Source organism: Primulina tabacum, chromosome 2 (genome assembly GCF_025594145.1).
Source record: "Primulina tabacum isolate GXHZ01 chromosome 2, ASM2559414v2, whole genome shotgun sequence".
Classification (NCBI taxonomy): domain Eukaryota; kingdom Viridiplantae; phylum Streptophyta; class Magnoliopsida; order Lamiales; family Gesneriaceae; genus Primulina; species Primulina tabacum.
In genome coordinates this window covers 386,779-410,279 of record NC_134551.1, presented here as the reverse complement: position 1 = coordinate 410,279, position 23,501 = coordinate 386,779, and the positions used below count along the sequence as shown (strand labels likewise).

The 23,501-nt window shown below is 32.6% G+C and overlaps 4 protein-coding genes across 12 annotated transcripts; 2 read left to right on the top strand and 2 right to left on the bottom strand.

Moving 5' to 3' along the window:
- The first annotated feature begins 988 nt into the window (after positions 1–988).
- Positions 989–3,518, top strand: LOC142537197 (uncharacterized). The gene is made up of 9 exons (XM_075642750.1): positions 989–1,121; positions 1,195–1,292; positions 1,419–1,472; positions 1,587–1,635; positions 2,046–2,079; positions 2,149–2,215; positions 2,556–2,644; positions 2,943–3,069; positions 3,189–3,518. The coding sequence occupies exons 3-9, from the start codon at positions 1,419–1,421 to the stop codon at positions 3,273–3,275; spliced, it is 507 nt and encodes a 168-aa protein (XP_075498865.1). The 5' UTR covers positions 989–1,121; positions 1,195–1,292; the 3' UTR covers positions 3,276–3,518.
- Positions 3,519–6,998: 3,480 nt separating this feature from the next.
- LOC142522009 (LOB domain-containing protein 4-like) lies at positions 6,999–9,224 on the top strand. The gene is made up of 2 exons (XM_075625187.1): positions 6,999–7,612; positions 8,740–9,224. Exons 1-2 carry the CDS (start codon positions 7,433–7,435, stop codon positions 9,034–9,036), a joined length of 477 nt encoding a protein of 158 aa, XP_075481302.1. The 5' UTR covers positions 6,999–7,432; the 3' UTR covers positions 9,037–9,224.
- Positions 9,225–9,286: 62 nt separating this feature from the next.
- On the bottom strand, positions 9,287–12,221 carry LOC142521967 (uncharacterized). The gene is made up of 4 exons (XM_075625141.1): positions 11,623–12,221; positions 10,538–10,821; positions 10,035–10,262; positions 9,287–9,938 (listed from the first exon to the last, which is right to left on the bottom strand). Exons 1-4 carry the CDS (start codon positions 12,074–12,076, stop codon positions 9,435–9,437), a joined length of 1,470 nt encoding a protein of 489 aa, XP_075481256.1. The 5' UTR covers positions 12,077–12,221; the 3' UTR covers positions 9,287–9,434.
- Positions 12,222–14,718: 2,497 nt separating this feature from the next.
- Positions 14,719–17,732, bottom strand: LOC142521974 (transcription factor bHLH122-like). Of its 9 annotated transcripts, none has more exons than XM_075625150.1 (8): positions 17,460–17,730; positions 17,245–17,314; positions 16,570–17,148; positions 16,319–16,494; positions 16,060–16,233; positions 15,880–15,945; positions 15,170–15,238; positions 14,719–15,090 (listed from the first exon to the last, which is right to left on the bottom strand). In XM_075625150.1, exons 3-8 carry the CDS (start codon positions 17,126–17,128, stop codon positions 15,037–15,039), a joined length of 1,098 nt encoding a protein of 365 aa, XP_075481265.1. In that variant the 5' UTR covers positions 17,129–17,148; positions 17,245–17,314; positions 17,460–17,730; the 3' UTR covers positions 14,719–15,036. The 9 variants fall into 9 exon arrangements, with proteins under 9 accessions (XP_075481265.1, XP_075481281.1, XP_075481270.1 ...); XM_075625166.1 differs by having other exon boundaries at positions 16,570–17,116; XM_075625155.1 differs by having other exon boundaries at positions 17,533–17,730.
- Between the last annotated feature and the right edge of the window lie 5,769 nt (positions 17,733–23,501).

Genomic DNA, 23,501 nt, shown 5'->3' with positions numbered 1-23,501 from the left:
AGATTTTTATTTTGCGCGATCACTTTTGATTTACATTTAATTTTAAGGTATGTATCAGAGAACCTTTTATTTACATTTTGGTCGAGTTAAATATTTTTTTTTTGTCTTGCAAGTGTTTTCCATTAACATTTGGATTCAATAATTTGATTGGAATACATATCCAATGGACCGAAGTCACATATCCCCTTTACGTAGAAAGAAACATGCATTCACACCCTCTGCGGTATTCTTTTTTTCCCCGAATTACTTTTCGTTTTGGTGTGTTTAATCTCACGAGCTGTGGCATGCCCTCCTCATCAGGCACACCTTCTAAGGTATCTATTTGTCATGTCTTGCTGACAACTGGGCCGGATATTTTTTTCAAAAAGCTGGTTCGGGTTATAAATCGAACCCCGAAATTTTGTAATCGGATCGGGTTGATGTGGGTTTGTTTGTTTGTTTTTTTTCCCCTAAAGACATTATGCTTGTGTGAAAATCCACATACACAAATTATTACAATTAAATAATCTATTAACGAATAAAATTTTATTCGATCTCTTTATTAATCAAATTAAATAACTTTCAAAAATTTTAAATAAATAGATGAAATCTTCTACCTCATTTTATGCTCGAACCGTGTTTATTTTTCTCGTCAAACTATATATCCTAAAACTGATAGGATTACAAATTTTTATGAGACAAAAATTAGCAAGATAAAATCCCGATAACAAAATTTCAAAAATCAGTTTTTTTATATTTTATATAGAATTATATTTTTGTTAAGAAAATAACAATTATATATTCCTCCAAAACAAAACTTATTTTATTATCGAGTAGGTCTTTTGTGAGACGGTCTCACGAATTGTGAATATTTATAATAAATAATAATTTTTTTAATATAAAAATAATATTTTTCTATGAATGAATTAAATAAAATACTGGTTCCACGAAACACAGTGTATAAGATGATCCGACCCAGATTTTTGCTTTTGTTTACTTATGATTTCTTTATGGCGGGATGTTCAAAGTCATCGGTGCTGCTTGCTGTTTACTCGAGTCAACAAGGGGAGGGAAGAAAATCATCAAAATTGCATGGAAAAATACCTAGCTCCACTGAATCAGAGGCCCATACCCTCGAACAGGTAATTCTCATTTCCCCTGTTTAAGATTTCATCCGTTTTGAAATCGAGTACATGGAAAGTCGCGCGATTTCAGGCATCGGTGGAAGAGGAGCATGATCGAATTGAACGGGAGATTCGAGCCAAAATTATCGTCGTCGTATTTCTGGCCTCATCATTCAATCCTACTCTGAGGTCAGTCTCACTTTATTTGCTGTTTGTCCTGCTGGTTGATCACTGAATTATGGAAATAATTGAGTGTGTGGATGATGAGTTGATTATTTTCTTTCTTGTACCTTTTTTTGGATGAATTTTTCTAAGATGGGAGCTTTTCCTCATACATATCACGTGGATGGAGAACCATGCCAGACCCATGTATGGAACTTTATAATTTGTTTGGAGTTTATTAGACGATGTTAGGTAGAAAATTTGTATTTCGTTACCCAAGTTTGGCTTGTGCTGGTTTTTTATTTGCGCCAGTTTTGACAGATTGATTGGTTTGTCGATGCCAGATTGAACGATAATCCCGGCACAACCAGTAGGTCGAATTTCCACTTTTTTCCCTGTTTAATAGTGTTTCTTCAATATGCTGATTTTTTTTGCGCGGGAAACACATTCATGTGGTGGCTACGTTTAGAAAACACTTGTATCGAAACGTACGTCCAGTTCATGAAAACCGGTACAATCAATAGTTTATTTATCATAATGGATTTTCATTGAGTGGTGTTACAAAGAACATATTGCTTTTACCTATATGTTTATTGTATTCTAATAGTTGTTGAAAAAAATGTCTTAACGCTTGATTTTATTTTGCGAGACAAGAATTTGCTTGAGGAAAATGAAAACAAAAATTATATATCATTTACGTCATTTTCTTTTGTCTTAATTATGTTCGTCTTGCTGGATATCAAGTGCTAATGGTTGCCACTCTTTGCACGTCAATTTCAGGTGGGGTATCTCAGCAGTCGAATTTGATTCCAAGGTGACTTGCTGCATTAGCAGATCCTTCAGTTGTATGTTGTAATGGTCCCTTGCTGATGTCAACTCACAGGGATGAATCCGATGGTTTAACCAATGTCTCATTCTTGAGAAAACCATGTTGGCTTCCAATAAACTCAGTAAGTCATTTAAGCAATCTAGCTTAAGTATGTTCAACTGCCGTATGACTTTGTATTGTTGATTTTAATTCCATGGAGAAAAGGGGAAAAAATAAAAGAAGATACAAATGTATAAAAATGTTTTGGACTCGTCTATCCGTTGCATTTCTATATTCTAGCTTATTCTGTGGTATGAAAGTGCTAGCTGAGTATTTCTCTGATTGACATATTCTCATCTCATTCACCTGCAAATAAAGGTTATGGACTTTAGTTTTGTGATCTTGAGCGACTTCTAATAATGTCAGTATGCAGTTGTAGTATCTTCTCATTTTTGCAACTTTTCTTGTTGACAATTTTGCAGATCTATGTTGTGGGATCGTCGTCCAGTAATGGCCTTTACCTTTTGGATTTCTATCCAGACAGTGCCTCTCCTTGTCATGTGGATTACAAGTAAGGAACTCCCAAACACTTCAAATGCAGCCGTTCTTTAGGATTTCTGCATCATTTGTTTATTCAAGCAGTGTGTTTGATCACTTGATACATGAGGTGATTTAGATATTCGATCTTATTTGTCCAATCATTTCTGACCTTTCTACTCTTTCTGGAAACATTTGTTAATGCTGTTCATGTGTGGCTGGGTAGGTGTGTGTTTGAGTGTGATTCCTCAGTTCTTTTAGCTAGCAACCAAAGAAAGAATATCAAATAAAAGTTTTTCGGTTTGGGCTGCTAATTTGAAGTTTGGTGCTAGTTGTGATGATCAAAGCAATGATAGAACAAGCGGCCAGCACATACAAAACAGATTTTTGTCTCTCTCTGAAGGTATTACTGCATGTGCGTCTCATCCCCTGAATGGCATCCTTGTGGCTGGAACTAAGGTACACATCACAAAATTCATGGATTTAGTGCTTACCAGCAGATATACAGAATAAATCTGCTTTGCCCGGGAATATTTTCATTCTATGATTGTTAACTTAAGTATCTTTTGCTATTTTAGCACTCGTCATTGCTGGTTATTTCTGATTCAAAAGTGTCACACGAGCAGCAGTTGGCCACCCGTTTAGTAAACAATTCCGGACATTAGGAAACTCCGCGTCATCTAGGATCGTGCAAAGAGATACACGAGGAATGCGACAAGATGTCCATTCTTTTTTAATATACATTTTTACAGTTTCTCCGATGAATTTCATTTAAAAATGTGAGAGGACATTGATCTAATGTGTGAAGTGTATCTGAAGTGTGCATTGTAGTGATAGACTACCTTTACCGAATCAAATTATTTCACACTAAATCTGACTGGTGTATATTGACATGATTTTTCTTTTCATCCTGTGGAGAAGCGTGACATAAAAGTTTAAACAAATTTTCATATATATTCCGCCTGTGAATTATTTAGGTCAAAAAGTCATTATCCCACTTAAAAAACCCGTGAGTGTTGAAATGATCATGAGGAAAAAGAAACGTAGCTTCTTCCGTTTTTTTTTAAAAAAATTTGGCTCCATTTTGCAAGTTACGCTTTCTCTTCTTTTTAGGGATCAAACAACTTCAGTCTCTGCACTTTTTTAAACATCCATTAATTCTTTAATTTCAATGCACAGAACATGTAGGTCAAATCAACAGGCTTTATTTTAATTTATGATAATTATACACTTCTATTTCGTCTTTCAAACTTTATACCTTAAAAGCTTTCATATATTTTTATCACTTGTGTTTTTTTCCCTATAATCCAAATTCTTTCATTAGATTTCACAGTCAAATTCTTGCGTCACTTCAATCTTCGTTCATAAATGTCTATTTCTCCTCCGGGCATAATCTTTTTTCAGAATCTTGGCGATAACAATGTTTTGAATGGTAGGCTATTTCTGAAAATGGTGGATGTTCCCATTCTTGTCCCCACACGATTTCACGGTGGTTTTTCTTATCTGTACCTAACAATTTCCTATAAAAAAAAAATTTTGTGTTAATTATGGTCCGTTTTCTAATTTTATACACCGTCTTTTTCCATAGTTTTTCTACAAATTCAGATTTTTTTTAATTATCGTTTACTGTTAGTTCTCATCGGATCAAGCCTTACTTGCAAAAATGACTTTCCTTTCCTTTCAGCCACTCGAGATCTAGAGATTTTGTTCCCAATCTTACTGATAATAATGTTTGATATGGTTTAAAATCATATATATTAAAACTCTAAGATACCGAGGTGTGCATCTAGGCTCTAAGAACTGCTCGGCTCGGCTCGGCTCGGCTCTTCGACATCTCATGAAATCGAGCGTTTTGGGAAAATGGTTTCTAATTAATATGGTGCTAGAGCTTTGTATGTTTAATTGAGATTGGTATTTGATAAGCATGCACACACGTTTAGATATTAATTTCAGGCAAATATTACTCGATTTATACGCGAGGAATGTGAAAGTATAAATATTATTATTAGGTAATCTTATGCATGCTATTAACTGCATAAAACGAGGCAATAGTACGAGTTATTTTGATGACTAATGACATCAAATTCATGCTTTCGGTGGATTGAACAACGGAAATTTCATGCTTTTTCCCCCCTTTCAATATTGGATGTTGAATTGAGTGCCTTTTTTAAAATACTATTGAGTCTCTCCTTTCCGTTTTCAGATGAAATATATATATCCTTCGATGAATGTTAGGGGAAAAAATGGCATTTAAAGTATAAGATTTAAAACTCAAACCCAGTATTACTTTTTCCTTTGGTTAGTTTGGTTAGGTGATTTGTGATGAAATGTATGTTAAGTTTTTCAATATTCGGATAGATTAATTTATTTTTTCAAAAGGAAAAAAAAAAAAATTGGACTGTATCTGACCATTTAGCTTTGAATTAAATCTATTATCATAACCTTCAATTTTCTTGAAGCAAAATCTTCTCCTAATCTTTGTGATGTCAAACACACGATTTTTTAAAGAAAAAAGCGAGGAAGACAAAGTTTAATATTAGTGAAATTTAAATTGTTTGTGTCTTGACCAAGACAAAAATTTGGGAGTGACCCACGTACGATTTTTAATTATACATTAAAAATATGTTCTTCCATTTCGAATTTTTTTGTAATAATGATACTATCTGTGTATTTATCTACACCAAGTATAAAGTAGAAATATTATTTAGAACCATGGGTTGATGAACAAATGTCACCTTCCCACAACGTAATATATAATTAACTAGATTAGTACATCGTTAATGTATTTTTCTGTCCTTTGAATCAAAAGAAATCAACTGTCATTTGTTTTTTAATTAGTGCCCTATCTCATGAAGTTTCCTTTTGTATATTATTCAAATATATGATAATTGCAGTTCAGTCCTTGTAATATGTAAATTCTTCAATCCCCCAAGTTAAAAAAAAAATTGAAAATTTGGTGAAGAAATATACTAGTGACTAGATATAATTCAATTCATTAATAAATTTATACTAAAGTAATAAATAAATTTAAGCACATGCACTCCTTTAAAACCTAATGGAAATAATATATCCTCAATATATCTTGTTGCACTATGAAAGCAAGCAACAATGACGACATACATGTCTTTTTTTTTAAAAAAAATAATAATAATAATAATTGGAGAATATAATATTTTCGTGAAAAGAAATGATGAACAAGTTTTGGCATGCCGATGGATAAATGTGATTCTTTTTATTGGTTATGTTCGCTATTTCACATACAAATAACATTAAACCTACTCGGTAACTTAGGACATTGAGGCCCCACATTTCGTAGAATTTCATGAAAACTCCAAATTATGCTGGGGTCAACTTTTTATCCTGAATCAAAACATATATAGATACATGCTTAATTAATGTATGCATTAATATAATGTATACTCAAATTATATTTTTTTAAAAAAGGCTGGGAATGCAGGATTAATCAAAATTAGGATCGATCAGTAAATCGGATTAATACGAAAAATGAACGTGACAGTACGTAAATCGGATTGATTAATTTGAAAAGGGTGAAAATTGGAATCGAGTTCATATTATTTTAGGTTAAAAATTACCATTATAATTTAATAATATATTTTGATCCCTCTTAACAAAAAAAAAATTATGAAAAAATAGGGAGTTTGTGCCACTGTGGTTTTCTTTAAATGGCCTAATTAAAGCAAACAGTCATCAATCTATGCACAACATAACGGCTACAACTACCGGAGGAAAAGCCAAGGCCCCCAAAAGCTTTTTTTTTCTGTATTTTTTTTTTTTAAAAAAAATCAAGTGACAATAATTCATTTAACAATTTATTTCAATCTTTGAATATTAAAAATAAAAATATGAATCATTAAACTTGAACAAATGCATTAAAATTATTGCCTTAGCTTGTGAGGTGTTCAGATGAAGATCAATTATAATACTATTCGATGGATTTGGTTCATTTTTTAAAATATGTATATATATAACGTCACACTCGAAGTATCCATTGAATATCGACAGTATGTGTCTTAATATGAAATCACATCACCCCCAATGTTTTTATATTTCGATTGCTTCGATACAATAATTTAATTCGACCATGCCTATTTTACTTTTTCTTATAAATAAACTTTGGTTGAAAAAAAAAACAACATACGAATTAGTATAATTTGTAAATATAATATGAAAATCTCTTGTGATTTTAACGATAACATTAAGAATTTTTAAGCATCGATGAGAAACACACGCGACACCAATATATTTTATTAGGACAAAAAGTAACTAACAACGCTACTTTTCCCCACCAAAATCTAAAGCTCCTTCTATATCAAATATTTTGCATCTCTTTTTCGCAGCATATATAGTCACGAACACAATTATTGAATTTGTTTCCCTTCAAAATAATGATTTTAATTTATTCATATTAAATTCCTCAGTCTTGAACAAATTCTTGAATCCCCTGAGCTCATAATATTATAATCCATTTTTTTAATCTATTTATATCACCCCAATTAGAGTACCCTTTGGTATCTAATTCCCTTCGAAACCCTTTAAATTTATTCCCTATGCTTCCAATGATTCCCTCTACATTTTAGAAGACAATAATCATAGTGAGTTGCATGTTGAAGTTGAAATTATGAGCTCGCAGCCCACAAAGCAGACACTGAATTTAAGTACTAAGGTTGTGAAGAATTTATATAAAGATCAAGAAACCCAGGTGTAAACATATAAGTTATTCATAGATCAGTAAGATAAACACACACACACACACACACATATATATATATATATATATATATATATATACATAGTCGTAACGATGAAAGAAAGTAGCGGTAGAAAGCAAGGGGTGGCGTCTCCGTGCGCCGCCTGCAAGCTTCTTCGGCGGAGATGTACGCATGATTGCGTGTTTTCACCTTATTTTCCTGCCGACGAGCCCCACAAGTTTGCCAGCGTTCACAAAGTGTTTGGTGCCAGCAATGTCAACAAAATGCTCCAGGTTGGTTTTTGTTTCCATTTTCCCCAGAAATTGAAGTTTTATTGAAAATCAAAATATAAGTATGTTTTTTCTTTTTTTAAAAAAAACAATGACACACTGTGGTAGAATACTAAAATCTTCGCGAAACAAAGGTGATTTATCTAAATTTTATTTGATGATATATTGTTGAAGCTCAAGCAAGGTTTAAATTTCAAAATATATGATTTAATAAATTTTCATTTGGAAAATAAATATACTTAATTAGTACAATGTTTTATCCGTCATTAATTATGTCGTAAGAATATGTCATAGTTTAATTAGTATGTGAATTGCCATATTATATTGCTTTCTTACAACCTTTTCTTATTTTAATTTTCTCACAAAATGAACCTCCACTAATATTAAATAATGGGTAATAAATGCAAATTAATTTTATGAATAACCTTAATTTTCGGGGAAATCTTTTGATACGAATTAAGGAATCCTAAAATCATTTTTAATTTTGGTACTATTATTATTGAAATTAGATTAAAGAGATTATTAATTCACCAACATAATATTCCTATTTGTGGAACCTTTTATTGAGTTACGTATACATTTTATTCATTTTCACACACACTTTTCCTAATTAATAACTTTTGGTCAAAGAATTTATATTTCTATGCATTCTTGGAATGATAAAGTGTGTTGATGGACCACCTGAAATTACTTTTTCTTTTTCTTTTTTTCTTTCTTTCTCTTTTAATTTAGAAAATGAGCTTACGTGAATAAAACAACAAATCCTCCCCCAATTCTTAAAAAAATTTATTATTGTGATTTCTCATGTATAATATAAAACATAATGCATAGATATAGAACCTAAATTAGCGGGTTCCGAATGCTTTCATTTTCACTGTTCAGTCTATTTTTTCACCAAAATGTACTAGCTATTTTAAAATGTTTGATTCCTAATTTGAGTGGGTTGTGCACGAGAGAATCGAGAGATGAGCATAACCAAAATGTACTGTTTTCACCATAAAGTTTAAATTTCTGTACAACAACAACAATAATAATAATAATTTTTAAATCCCAGAACTTGTTTTGGCTGTTCATTCCATTCTTAAATGAAATATAAAATTATATATGTGATCGAAGATGAGAAAATGCAGGAGTTGCCGGAGCATCAAAGAGGAGACGCTGTGAGTTCCATGGTATACGAAGCAAACGCCAGAGTGAGAGACCCCGTCTATGGGTGCGTGGGCGCTATATCTTCTTTGCAGCAACAGATTGATGTGCTGCAAACTCAACTGGCGTACGCGCAAGCGGAGGTGGTGCACATGCGTATGCGTCAATTGGAGAACGCGTCTCCCTCGTCAAGGGACTTGCAATCCCGTAGGGCCAAGTCCCATTTTAACATGGACATGGTTGTGGATCAAGATAATATGGACACTTCCCTTTGGCCTTAACATATGCATACATATAAATATATATTTATACACTATATTATCATATGTCCGCTTGTTTTCTTCGTTTCACGGTTTTGGTATACATAATGTAGAATATATCTTGTACTAGAGATGATGACGGTGAATCACTATCCTTAACTATATTCTGTAAATTCTGGGACATGATTTTTCAGTTTAACATAACTATATATGCTTGCAAATATGTGTGTTTATATAATAATATTGTGGAATAAATATGAATCGTGTGAGATGATCAAAATGCAAGCATTTTCGTTATATCATATGGAATTTAAGCTGTCACAGTTGAATAAAAATTATAAAAACACAACAGTGTCTCATTTATGGATCAAGATTAATCAGAATACTATAATACAGAGACCAAACCAGCAAAGGATTTGTCACACCCAATTATTCGCAAGTGCAAGATCATGTAACCTGAATGAAAACTCTCCTGCAGTGTCCCTTTCCCGCATTATTTCAGACCCTTCAAGGTCTACGCTCTCTTCTAAATCGTCTTCCGTTGATGATGGGAGAACTGGAGGACGTGGCAAATTGACCTTGGCTGGTGCAGTAGGCGGGCACGTGGACATGGCTCGGGCCCTGATACTACCCACATTTGAAACATTCGCGTTTCTGTCCCATAGGAAAACGTGCATCAGAATCGGCAATCGTGTGTGCCGATGTAGAGAGAGCTTCTGGCTCAGGGAAACAGTGTCAAAACAGCGAATTGCCCCTGTTGTTGAAACCATCCATGGGAGGACTTTTTGGTTTGATATTCGGGATACGATTAAGAGGCGGGACGGGGAGGCAATGTTAGCCTGTTTATACAGATGGCTAAGCCCGGATCGACTTGAGGGGGCATCTTCTTCTCCTTCGCTCACTGATGATATGTAAATGAATCCCTGTTAAGATGAAAAAGTGGCAAGTCAAGTTACAATTTTGTGAGGTTTCTTACAAGAATGTCGAGAATTTTCAGGGTTTTGTTTTCAAGAAAATACCTCTTCTGTTCTGCTGATGGCGAAACCGAGTTTTACATCTGTTTCTCTGATTCTTATCTCGATCGGGATCTCCCCTACGAGAGAGGAGAACCACATACGAACCGCTCTTACCACACCTATATCCACACCATGGTAATCCTCGAAACCGTACAGACTCGTGTTTGCAAGATTCGATAAATCTGATAGCGAGCCCGTGTTCACAGTTGCAGAAGCAGTTTCTCCAGATACCTAAACCAGAAGTGAAACCAAATTCTTTACATAGTATCCCTGACAGTTACTCTAATACCCCATTCTACAACAAAATTATAGGTTTTGTTTGAATGGATAACCAGTCTATGCAATGGATTCTTCAGATAACTCGATTTATCAATTTTCATCAAGTCCTACTAGCAAAGGCTATCGTGTCATGTGCAATCACACTTGCACGGGTCTGTGAGCATGAGGTCTGATATTTCCAACTCTAATACTCTATGTATTTCTAACAATTTCGGCCATTCTAGTACCTTGGTGAGGAGGGATTCAGTCTGTATGTTCATGAACACAATGGGAGCACCGGAGGCCTGGGACGCATTGATCCAAGCGTGAGCTCGTGCTAGAGTGTCCTCTAAATCGTTGTAGCGAGAAGCTACTATATCCGAGGCTTTGGGGAGGAATAGGATGGAGTAGAAGCTGCTTGAATAAGGAATCGACAGCATGTCGCGCATCCTTCGGTCCCACGGATATGAGACGTATCCGTCTTGAAGGGGCGTTCTTTCGAGGGCAATCACCATTCTCGCGGTTCTTGAAGCTACACAGATTGAAATATTCGCTAACTTATATGCAAGTGCCAAGAATATTAATGTCTTTCACTCGATTCATGTTATTTTCAGAATAAAAAATTCAAAATCATCCCAAAAATAATGGGAAAAAAAAAAAGCATGAGCATGCAGAGTCAAAATCATGCGACTCCACAAACCAACTTCTTGGTTCGCATTAGTCCTTGCTTGGGAGCTTTCTGACTTTGCATACTCGTGTATCACGGTGAAGGAAAATGAATGCACTAAAAATTAAGCAAAAAATAATAATAAAATTTTGATCAACCTTATTATTTGCAATTGGGTCCACACACCCAAGTTGGAAAAAGTTTAATATTTATACATATAATTTTTATTTTCACAAGATAAAAAATCGATATAGAAGTTCGTTAAGTTGCGCATTGACTGAATTCCTAGTTCATCAACAGCACGATTCTGACCAAGGAATGACAATGAAACTATTGGTTTAGAATATTGTTTTCCCCGTTCAACCTTCTAAAAAAAAACCTTGAATTTGGCCTTTTTTCACTTGTAACATGTGAATGCTAGGCGTAATTTTTATCTTCGACCAAAGAGAGCATGCAAATAGACACTTTGGAATGGAAAATGTGATTTACAAAGATAAACTAAAAAGGAAAAGTGTGACTTAAAGTGCTTGAAATGGAATACCACCAAACAAAACAAGTTCGAAAACGTTTTTAAAGTTTAAAAGAAAACCGTTGTTTTTCACATTCATAGAATTCTGCTAAAAATCCAAACGAAAAGTCAACCCGGGAAGATAACATTCGAGTTACCTTGCAATTCGAAGCACTCGCTCTCCGTCCGATCAAAGAATCCGACGGCGTAATTGGGGTCATCGATGGCACGCAACACGTACTGTCTCCTCCCCACGAACTGCTCGCCGGGAACAATACACGCCTGCAGCTCCGCGTACTCGTCGGCGCCGCGGCGGACTCGGACATGGATCGAAGTCTCCTTCTGCCTGAAAGAGTTGTGCATAATCCTCTGCACGCCGGGTTTCCCATTCTTGAACGGCGAGCTGATGATCGTGTTGCCGATTCTCAGCTCCTCCACAATGTCGCCGGTCTGCAGCATGTCTCCGGTCCACTCCTCGGCTTTGGAGCTTCCTTTTAAGCACTCGATGGAAAGAACCACCGGGGAAGACCCTTTCGCCGGCGAGGAATTGGTGGAGGAGGCCTGGGAACTGTCCGATGAAGACGAGGGAAGCGGCGATCGATCCATTGGCATTCCACGTGGGTTTTTGTTCTGATGTTTTCTTGGTGATTGGTTTCTGTAGAACTTCTGATATTTGACGGAGAGAATTGTGTTGTATTGACGCTTTGCTTTTATAGAGAGAATTATACAGAAATTATAGATGCTAAAAGTCGAAGATCCAAGTTGAATTGCGTGTGGCTGTGTTCATATGAAGATAATATTATTATTATTTCCGGTTTATTTGGTCGTTTTTTTAATAATATTTCCAATTTTATATTGAAAATATAAATTCCAAAAGTGAGAATGTACGGAACCAAAATAATATTGAATAGTCACTTGTGAGACATGCTCACGAATCTTTATCTGTGAGACGAGTCAATCCTACCAATATTCACAATAAAAAGTAATACTCTTGGTATAAAAAGTAATACTTTTCATGGATGACCCAAATAAGATATATGTCTCACAAAATACGACTCGTGTGACCGTCTCACACAATTTTTTGCAAATAATACATTATTACTCCACAATTTTCTTAATAATATTATGTCCGGTTTATTTGGTTGATATAATCGAACAATTTTTTCAATGCTAGGACAAATTTTTCCTTCCAAGTTTTTCAACGTCAAATTAGTCTCAATTTTCTACGGTCAGGGCATCAACTGCTGTAGGGGCAATAACATTTTTAAGTTCAAATTATATAATACATTAATTAAGAATATATGCATGCATGTTCATTAATATTACATTTAAGTTGGAATAACTTGATTTGTAGCTCAAATAGAATTTGGAATGGAGCTAGACTAATTTTCATTGGCCTGTAATTATGTAAAAATAATATTCTCGAGTGTTTTGAAAATAAAATAAAAATAATTAATGTTTTTATTTTCGAACTTCAAGAATCTGAAAATAGATTAATTGATTATATATAATTTAGACAATCAGTCAATGACGCATTGATCATTACCTTAGTTGATGATGTTTGAGTGATATGCCTCTCTACATGGGGAAAAATATATGTGATAACTTTGAAAAGTACCCTATTTTGAGTCGTTACGCGACTCCATGGATGTAATTTTACAACTTAAGCTGCTCTTACTTTATTTAAATACTAAATTTATATTTTTATACACACACGGACTAAAATTAGTGTTTTAAATGACTATATATATGTATATGCATAGGCACACACATGAACTTTTAGTGTAACAATGTAGGTTTTATTGCCAAAAACATCCCGATTTTTTAAATACTCGAGAAAATGAGAAAATTGTCGATGAGTCAGAGAGGTGACACCTAGAGGAGGTGTAGAAACCGGCAAGATCGTGCACATTAAAGCTTAACGTGTATGCAGTCGTGAATGGGGACCGACATCAATACAACATCGTAGCACAGTTTGAGATACCAAAGGTCGATTGTTGCTACCTTTTGGTAAACAAATCAATCAGTCCATCTCAGTAGTACATGGTGAACAACTAGCAATCCGAGAATGAATTAATCTTATATGTGATAAAAGCTTTAAAGATATTCACTTTTGTAACATATTCACTTTTGGCAGTGCAAACATTCACAAACAGAAAGATCTTGGCTACATTAAGTTTTGTGCATTAGAGATCAGAGAGGGAATGAAGAAATATGTGACTTCAGAGTTTATTCATGTTCGTTGTTCTGCTAATAAATAGCTCTTAATTAATATTGTTTTTTTTTGTTCTTCTCATTTATCTTTTGTTTGGGTGAATGACCAATTTTCATATTGGTTAGCTAGGCTTCTAATGGACAATATTAATCAATAAAGTTTTGAGTTTTGCCATTAAAATAAAGAGTAGGACTCTTGTAAGACGGTCTCACGAATATTTATTTGTGAGAATAGTCAACCCTACCGATATTCACAATCAAAAATAATACTCTTAGAATAAAAATTAATACTTAATCTTAGATGAGCCAAATAAGAGATATGTCTCACAAAATACGACCCGTGAAACCGTCTCACATAAATTTTTGTCTAAAATAAAAATACAAGAAATGAAAAGTCCTTTTTCCCCTCATAAATGTGTGTTCTGAATTCTTTAATTCTCCTCAACAACCAATGTCCCTGTTGTAGATATGGATTTTCATATAGTTTTTAAATTTTACCAATTTTAATTTTTTTTTAATAATAACTTCGTTGATGCATGCACAAATTTTAAATTAGAAATTCATTGATATTGGTGAAATTTCAGTTAAAGTTTTAATAGTATTTAATTTAATAATAGAGTTTTTTTTTAAAAAAAAATATCTAAATATTTTTGTTCGTCGTGTAATAAAACATTTTTAAAACATCCGCAATCAATTCGTACTTGTAAAATAAACTTTTCATGCTAATTCTTGTATATTTATTTTCCTTGTGTATTTTTAAAATTTTAGCTAGGGGCATCTTCAAATTATCGAGTAAAAAAACTCAAGATTCCAATAAATAAAATTTTAAATTTCTAATGGTCCTTTTAAAAACAAATATATATATATAAATCCATGATTAGACCAGTCAAAGCGAGCGTTCTGTTTTTTGCGTGCATACAAATTGACTGTACGTTCAACTTCAAAGTCAATTATAACATACATGAATCATGTGCAATTCAAACTTTCAGTCTTAGCCTGTGAATTTCCAACAACTAAAGATTCAGAATCAGTGGGCACGGTTAAGATTTAATCAAACTCCATTTGATATGAGAGAATTATTTGCATCACATAATCCATGGAATCAAATAGGGTACTCATCCCGCGACTTGCACCCTAAAAAATCTGACAAAAAGTTGTTGGAATTCATGAACTAGTGGCCACAAAAATCTTTACAAAAACAGCTAATTATATGATTTACACTATCAGCAGAAAAAAGCTTGAGTTACTACCCTTGATCCCCACGAAAATACTAAATTGAACCACCCTTCTGAGTTAGGAGCCATAGGGCGACGAATCTTGATCCTGAACAGCATGTTGAATACGAAAAGGCGTTTGATCTATGGTTTCTGCCTAGCCGAACAAGAGCACTTGGCGTGATTATCAGAAAGCGTCTGAGGAGTTCAAAAAGTCGGTGTAAACACATTATTTTTTTTATTGCAGAATTTCGTAGTGACAATTCGGTACACACACCTTTACTTGTCGTTGAAGGTCTTTGATGTATTCAACGGCTAAATCCAACATGTCTGATGTATTAGTTTGCTGTAAATGGAAGTGAATGCAAAAACTAATGGTGCAATAAAGAGAATACAAAGAGGTCATAATCCGGAAGTATATAAATCTTTTTAACATACCCCCAAAAGTATAGGCCGCAGGCGTACTTGAAAATATAATCCATAAACCAATTTTTAAGGTTTACATGCACATAATGGTCGATATTAGATGATGAAAAAGGTTGATAAACGTAGACAAGATAGATCTTTACTTTGTGATTTGCTTACTCTAATATATCATGATGGAAATCATTTATTCCGAAAGAAGACTTGAGTTTGTGGAAAATGAATCAGCAATATATGTTTCTTACTTTTAACACTTGGAATGGCTGAAACTGCTGTTAGTATTTAAACCGACTGTATGATCTAAACCCTAAAGACTACCTTGGGACAGTAACTCATCAAACTTAACACCGCACAATCGTTTGTCAAGCCCGATGAAAGATGTAATATTGTCAACCTCTTGAGAAGCCGACATGCAACCACCATAGCACACTATGGATGGCTTTCATTAACCTACTATCTATCATGTGCCTCAGACTTGTCGGATCAACATTTAATCACAATATATGCAAGAAAGAGCCACATTAGGGTCTGTCCTAGTTACAATGTGCGGAGAAAGAGGTTTACCTTTTCCATGTTAGGCACAAGATCTTGCAGCTTCCTCATCCGTTCACTAATTTTGGTTCTTCTAACCTGAAATCATTGCATAAAATCCTTAAATGCATTTCATTCTTCCAAAATCCATATTGTTTTTCCTTATCTTTTTTGTTTTTCACGCGTTAAACTAGTAAAGAGTGGGAAATTTACTCTTTCAGCTATGCTTCGCGGGTGCGTGGCAAAACCCCTTTTTGCTCTGATTTTAAAGGGCACGGAGTCTTGCATCAGTTTCTCTACGGTTAATAATTCAGCTGAATTTTTGGGCAGACTCAGGTGATGAGACAACTTGGGAATTGTATGCTTACTTCCGCCTTCAATACTCTGCTAAATACATCAGTAATTAACACTATTAATCTCAACATAACCTGGAATCAACAAATGATTTCTGATTTCAGTTCTAAGACAAGACCTGATGATTATCTGTTAATCCTTTGAAGAAACTGTCAGGTGAATCATCCCAAGAATTCACTGGGAAACCCGAGCTGTATCCACCATTTTTATCGCGATTTTCGCCGAATCGTCCCTCTCCAGGACTGTTTTCTGCAGTTTTATAATCCACTGGGCTTAAATTCGCTGCACCGAGCTCTATACATACAGAGCTAAAGCATGTCAGAGCATCCTGTCAAAAAATTACTGAAAAAACAGTTGTAAAAAAAGTACCATTCTTGATGTTTATGCTTTCGAATAATCCAGCAGGAGAACTTCTGTGTCGAATGAGACCTCCGCCACCACCCTCTTCCGTCTTCATCTGCACGGCGGAGTTCGAATTCAGTGAACCCATCCATCCATAATCCGAATCTTGCATATCAGAATTTGCAGCACCGGTATTAATGATATGATACATCATATGAGGAACCGAAGAAAAGTCATCGCTCTTCTGTTGTCTCTGCAATTGCTGCTGAGGTTTGTGGACTGAAGATTCGCTCTTTCTCGGCGGCGGATACAGTGGATTTATTTGTGACTGTAACTTCATATTGGAAGAGCAGTTTTCGTGAATGGTTTCGGAATTATTCATGAATCTGGAGAAAAATTTCTGGGTCTCAGGACTTGAAGCTGGAGGGTTGAAAAGATGCTCAAATTCATCTTCCCCAAATCCATCATCACCCATGATGTTACTGCTGTTTAAAAGAGTTGAAAAATAAGAGCTCGGCGCAGATCGGTAGCGAGTTAATCCAGAGCCCATCACCATATTTTGCTGGAACTCACGCTGATTATTCATCAAGTTTGAAAAGCAAAGAACTGGTTGGCGCAGAATCAAAAACAGAAAAGAAGAGAAATATAGATTGAAAAAAACTTAAAACTCAAGAATTTGGAACTTTTTACAGGATCCCGAACCAGCCAATTAATCCGAGAGATGCATTGAAGCAAGGAATACTCAAATGCCCAACTTTACAGAATCAAGAACCTGAAATGAGCAGAATCTGAGCTTACTGATGTATAAGTTATATTCGAAGAATTTATCTTAAAATACACCCAAACTAGAAAATGATATTGTAACTATGATTGAAGTAAAAAGTTAGGATAAGATCATGAAAAAAAAGAGGGAATACATATGAAACAACAATCAGGAAAAAGCCAGAGCCTTCACTCAAGCACACGTGTTGCCTTTAAAAGCGCAACGACCTTTTATCTTTCTTCATATAAAGATTGATTGTTGTTTTTTTTCCTTTCCTGCAAAAAGGGTTTTCGAAGAAATCAGTTCAGAGCCGCAGCTAGTGGCGGTAGGCCGTGGGTTTGGTTTAGAGAGAGAAAGGTTGAATATAGCCCAGCCAATGCGAACTCAGGAGTACCAATGATAGTGGTGGATTATTCTGGCAAAAAAAAAAAAAAGGGTCAGAAAATCGGATTTAAAATTGTTTTTTTACATGTAATAAATTTGTTGTCACACTCCCATTTAACAGATCGAAAGCGGATTATTTTATTCAACTCAGATTTCAGAAAACAATATAATATATATATATATATATCCCTATAATAAGAAAATAACAGATAAAATTACAAGTTAATTCATCTTACAAAAAAATTATTCGCTTATCTCGATATTTTAAATAAAATTTATAAAATTAACCCGTGAAATTAAGTGAGGGAGGGTTTCCAAGAAAAAATAATAGTCATAATAATACACCTGGTTATCAGTTTATTTTTTTTAAAAAAAAATTTACAAATAAAATTATGTTTGCGGAAAATTATGTTGACATGTCATAATCACATGAACCACGTATATAATTATTGTGTCGACTAGGGTTGGGTTTTGATTAAAAAAAAAAAAAAACTAGAACTGTCCATGAAATCAGCACGTATTATTAGGCAGGTTCAAAATAATAAAATATTTAATATCTTAGTTTTTTAATAAACAATTAGAGTTATTCAGTTTACATGATTTAAATTTAATATTTTCTTTTTTGGGAGTTTTAGATACATTTAAAAAATATTAGTAATGTCTAACTTTGACTTTCTGTCTCTTGAACGATAAGATTAGCTAGCCTTTATATGTTTTTTCCCTTAATTTTATTTTTAAATTTTATATTTGATGTTTATATATTTATGATTTAGTCATCTATGATATTGATAACCTGGTTTAGAAGCGAACCAAAACCATAGAGGGCGAAAAGAGAAATTTCCCAAAACAAATCACATAAATTTAAATTTAAATATAATCACTTTTACGAGATTAATTTTATAATAAGTAATATAATATAAAAATTAATAATATGATGCACAAAATAGTACATATCATAGTATTTAATATAAAATTACACCATGTTTCTTTCAACTTTTGTATTTTAAATATATCGTAAATTCATCAAAATTGAGATCAATCATAATCATCCAAAGGAAAAATTGTAGTTTCAGTCTTGTAAATTGACTTTTTTTGGATTTTAATCATATAACATGTCAAATTTTTGTTTTCCTACAATAACTTGTATTTTTTGTATAGTTTTTTTTGTGTAAAATTACTAAATCCATCAAATATGACTTATTTGATAAACTAATTATATTTTACGTGATACATATGACAAGAATAAAGCTTATATTACTCACATTAAAATTCATCTGATTGAAAAGAAATAAAAAATAAAGAAACACCTCTGATACTTCAAAATGGGAGAAAAATAAAATTTGTCATTTTCTTTTATTTTTGATTATATATATTTTATATGTGTAATATAAAGTTTATTCTTATCATATGAGCAATGTATGAGAGCAATAATGTCAAATAAACAGTATCTAGTGGATTATGTGGTTTCGAGTAAAAAGACACAAAAAAAATCAAATTATTGTATACAAACCAAGACAAATTACATGACTAAAACTCGAAAATGTCAATTTACAAGACTAAAATTGAAAAAATTTCTTAGCCTTAGGTGTGAAAAAAAGGATGAATACATCTTAAATGTGAACAAAAATATAATTTTATTATTGCTCAACATTTAGATCTTAATATAAAATTAAATAACTCAACCGTAAAATTTGATCTTTGTAGATTTAAGAACATATTTATAAGTATCATGAAATTTGTAAGCTGACATATAATTTTCAACCTGATATAGAGTTTAAAACAGAATAAAAATGTTCTTTTTGAGCATCAAACAAAGAAAAGAAAAAGAAAAGAATTGTATAATATTTATTAAAGTGTAAATAACACATTTTACTCTAAAAAACAGCGTTCCATAAGCATAATTTTTATTATATTTACAAAGTTATTCATCATATCAATTATCATCTTACTCGTTATCTCCCATGTCAGTTTTATTCTATCAATAGCATTCAAATATTTATTATTAAATATCTATTTTTAGACTGTCTCTATGCTTAAAAGTTCTAATAAAATGAAATTAAAATTAGATGAATATATTTGTTTTTTTTAAAAAAGAATATATTGGTCAATTCAAATTATCATATCACTCGAGTACATTTTATTCTGTTTGGATGTGGAAATCGTAGAATTTAATATCAATAATTAATGACGTTTCATTCGGTGAAGCATTGAAATTATTAGGGATGTAAACGAACCAAATCGTTTGTGAGCTATTCGAAGCTCGATTCGATAAAAGTTCATTTGAGCTCGTTTAATGAGGCTCGTTAAGATAAACAAACCAAACTCAAACTTTACAGTATTCGGCTCGTTAGCTCGTGAACATGTTCGTTGGTAAGTTCATAAGTAATCTTTTAGATGAAAAAATAATAGTTTTGATATTTGATTTATTGATTTTGCATATTATTTATGAAATTTATAGAAAAATCTATTAAATTTATTTATTATAATAAATTTACAAATTTTAATAAGAATAATATATTTTTCTTTATATATATAATTTACTTTTTAATTAATTTAATGAAAATTTAAATGTATAATTCATATTTATTAAGCTTGTTTAGGCTCGATAAAGGCTTGAATAAGTTCGTGAGTCATGCATATATTCTTTAAATAAAGCTCGAGCTCGGCTCGATTATAAACGAACCAAGCTCAAACATTCAAGAGTTCGACTCGGCTCGACTTGATTACATCTCTAGAAATCATTGAATCTGAAACCACATATTTTTTGCAAAATATATAAAATATTAAATTTTAGTTGGTTTTCCAATTATTTAAATCGGCCGCAATTTCATTCAACCCGTTATTATAAAAAAAATACGTAAGTGATATTGGTGGAAAAAGATACCTCCAAAATGCACCCCATATGGTACCAATTTTAAGACATGTTATTAAAAAAAACACTCAAATAAAATATTAGAATATTAATTAGTTTGAGAAGCCAATTTCTGAACATACAATTCGTTTTCATCTTCTTCTTTAAATATAAAAATAGTAAGTTATTATACTATATTTTAAATTTTAAACTCACTCATAATCATTATCCATGCAAAATACCAATTTATATTTATTATAAAATCATATTAAAAATTGTTACCGAAAACCAAAATTATACATGCATTTTATTTCTTTATTTATTCAAAAATATAAAATCGAAGTCTAATCATGAATTTTGGCACTTTGAAAAAGGCGTACATGTTAATGGAGATGGATGAAATGCGTTGAAATATAAGAGCCCCCGTCAACTAATTAAAACGGCGCCGCTGAATGGCGTGGACGGTAAATAAATGTGGAATTTTCTTTTCAATAATCAAATCTACCTTGGCTATTGTCACTATCGCAGACTCAATATATAGTGATCATTGCGTTCTATGTGTAGAGTTGATGTTTTAATGTAATATTTTTTTTAAAAAAAAAATTATCGATGATGAGTGGATCCACAGCAAGCACATTTTTGTAGGTAGATAACCGAACTGATTGAATAAAAAATAAACAAAACTCGATGAACCGAATTTGTTTTCGACCAAACGAATTGACCGATTTTAGTCATTAAAATCGATTAAATCGAATCGATAAATTCGATTGGAAACCGAAATAACAGCTTTTTTTAATAATAATAAAAAAAAATAGGTTTTTCGATTTTTTTGCACTCCTAATCTATTTTTTTTTTTAATTGAATCACAACAATCGGTTATTCTTCAAAGTTGAAATGAAACTTGAAAAAAAGATTGTGTGTATGTTTATGTCCATTACGAAAGTTTTAATTAAAAAACCTAACACAAAAAAAGAAAAATTACAATGAAAGTCAAGTCCAAATTCTTATCTATAAATCTATATCGTTTTAGTAGGTTTAACTTATTTTTCAAATTCAAAACTGAAAGTGAACCAATTAAACATTATTTTTGAGAAAATAACCGATTTATCGAACTTATTTTGACAAAAACCCTTAAAGATACTTGATGATCTGAATAAATATTTTTTGGAGCGAGAATGGATGAGCAGTGAGTAAGTATCAAAGTGATTAGTGGTCGGAAATCTTTTTAAGAAGAAAGCTTGAATCGTCTGTCTCACTTACTCTTCTGGCATTCTCTCTATATATATCATCTTATGTATTTTTTCATATAATGTTCGATTGTAGCTCATTAAATGAGCATTAGTGCAAAGACGTTGTCGTTGTCCTCATTTCTTGTTTTGTCGTACCTTTCATTTAATGAGCAGATAAAAATATACCAAATGTGAGAAAACGATCACTAACAGCTTAAAGTAACTAGCTCTACACGTAGGATTTTATGGAAAACATTATGATCTTTTGACGGTATTGTCAGTCTACCTGCGTTTCTGAAAAAGTAGGTAAAGTCTTTGTAAGATGTCTTGACTCGACTTTTATAGATAATCTTGGATACAGTGAATGGTTGAGTAGTTTGCCACAAACTAATGTGCATGAGGCGGTCGAGTAGTTTAATATTACGAGACTGGTTGAAAGGATTTTACTGAAGCGCTCGAGTGACAATAATGCGGACGATAACTAGATCTAATATAATAAATTATCGTTTGTTATCGTCAAAACTAAGATATCTAGCAATGCCAAAAACTTATTTAAATCGATATGAAGACGAGGATTATTATATCATCTGAGGTTGTTTCATGAATGCATCGAAATAGTCAGCTTAGAGAGCTTAACTATACAAATGTATGGTATAATAAATTATACAAGTTAAGACGATGCTAATACGTGATTATATAAATGTGATAATCCAATAAATTGTTCTGAAAAATACAAACACATTACTTAAATACATGTTAATTTGTCATCTCTCAATAATAGGAAAATAGTCATTTTTTATAAAAAGAAATAGTAACATGGTCTAACAGCTTAAAAGAATATACACCAAATTAAATATACAACTCAACTAAAAAAATCATAATGATAGGATTAAAGTTTTAAACATATCTTTGACTATCCATACTAATGTACATATGTATAAATGATGTATATGCTCCTATAATTTGTGAAATTTTTAATTGGGCTTTCAACAATGAAGTTTTTTTTTTTTTTTTTTGCAAAAATTTGTATGAGACGGTCTCTCACGGGTCGTATTTTGTAAGACGGATATAAAAAATATTACTTTTTATGCTAAGATTATTATTTTTTATTGTTAATATCGGTAGGATTGACCCGTCTCATAGATAAAGATTCGTGAGATCATCTCACAAGATACGTACTTTTTTTTATAGGTTGGCAACGCTAGTTAGTTAATCTACGACATCTTTAATATGGGCCCCATTGCGGCTTTTTAGGGGTAGCAATATTTAAAATTAAAGTGTTAGTTAACTTCTATTTTTTTTAATTAACTATATTTAAAATATCATTGCAAAATCTAAGTCAATTTAATTTGTGGATGAAAAATATAATTTTGGATCTAAAACAGTCGACTATTCATTCATTAGACTGTTAGACATAAACATTACTTGGTGTCGTTGGTTAAAAAAATTTAATAAATGATAATCGTTCACATGATTATAATAAGTGGCAAGAAAAGAACGCTTTTAATGATTTCTGCTTGCTACATATAAATAAATATTGCCGATCTGTTATTTCAAGAATCAGAGAGATGGCGAATTATTTTGTAACACAATCATACAGAAATATATAGCATAATTATCTGCAGGGCCAGGAATCCAGGTGTTTGAGGACGAAATTTGAAGATGTTTATGCCATTAATTATGGAGTTTTGCTTGCTCTCAGCGGTGTCAATTTTGGGCGTGCCACCGTATT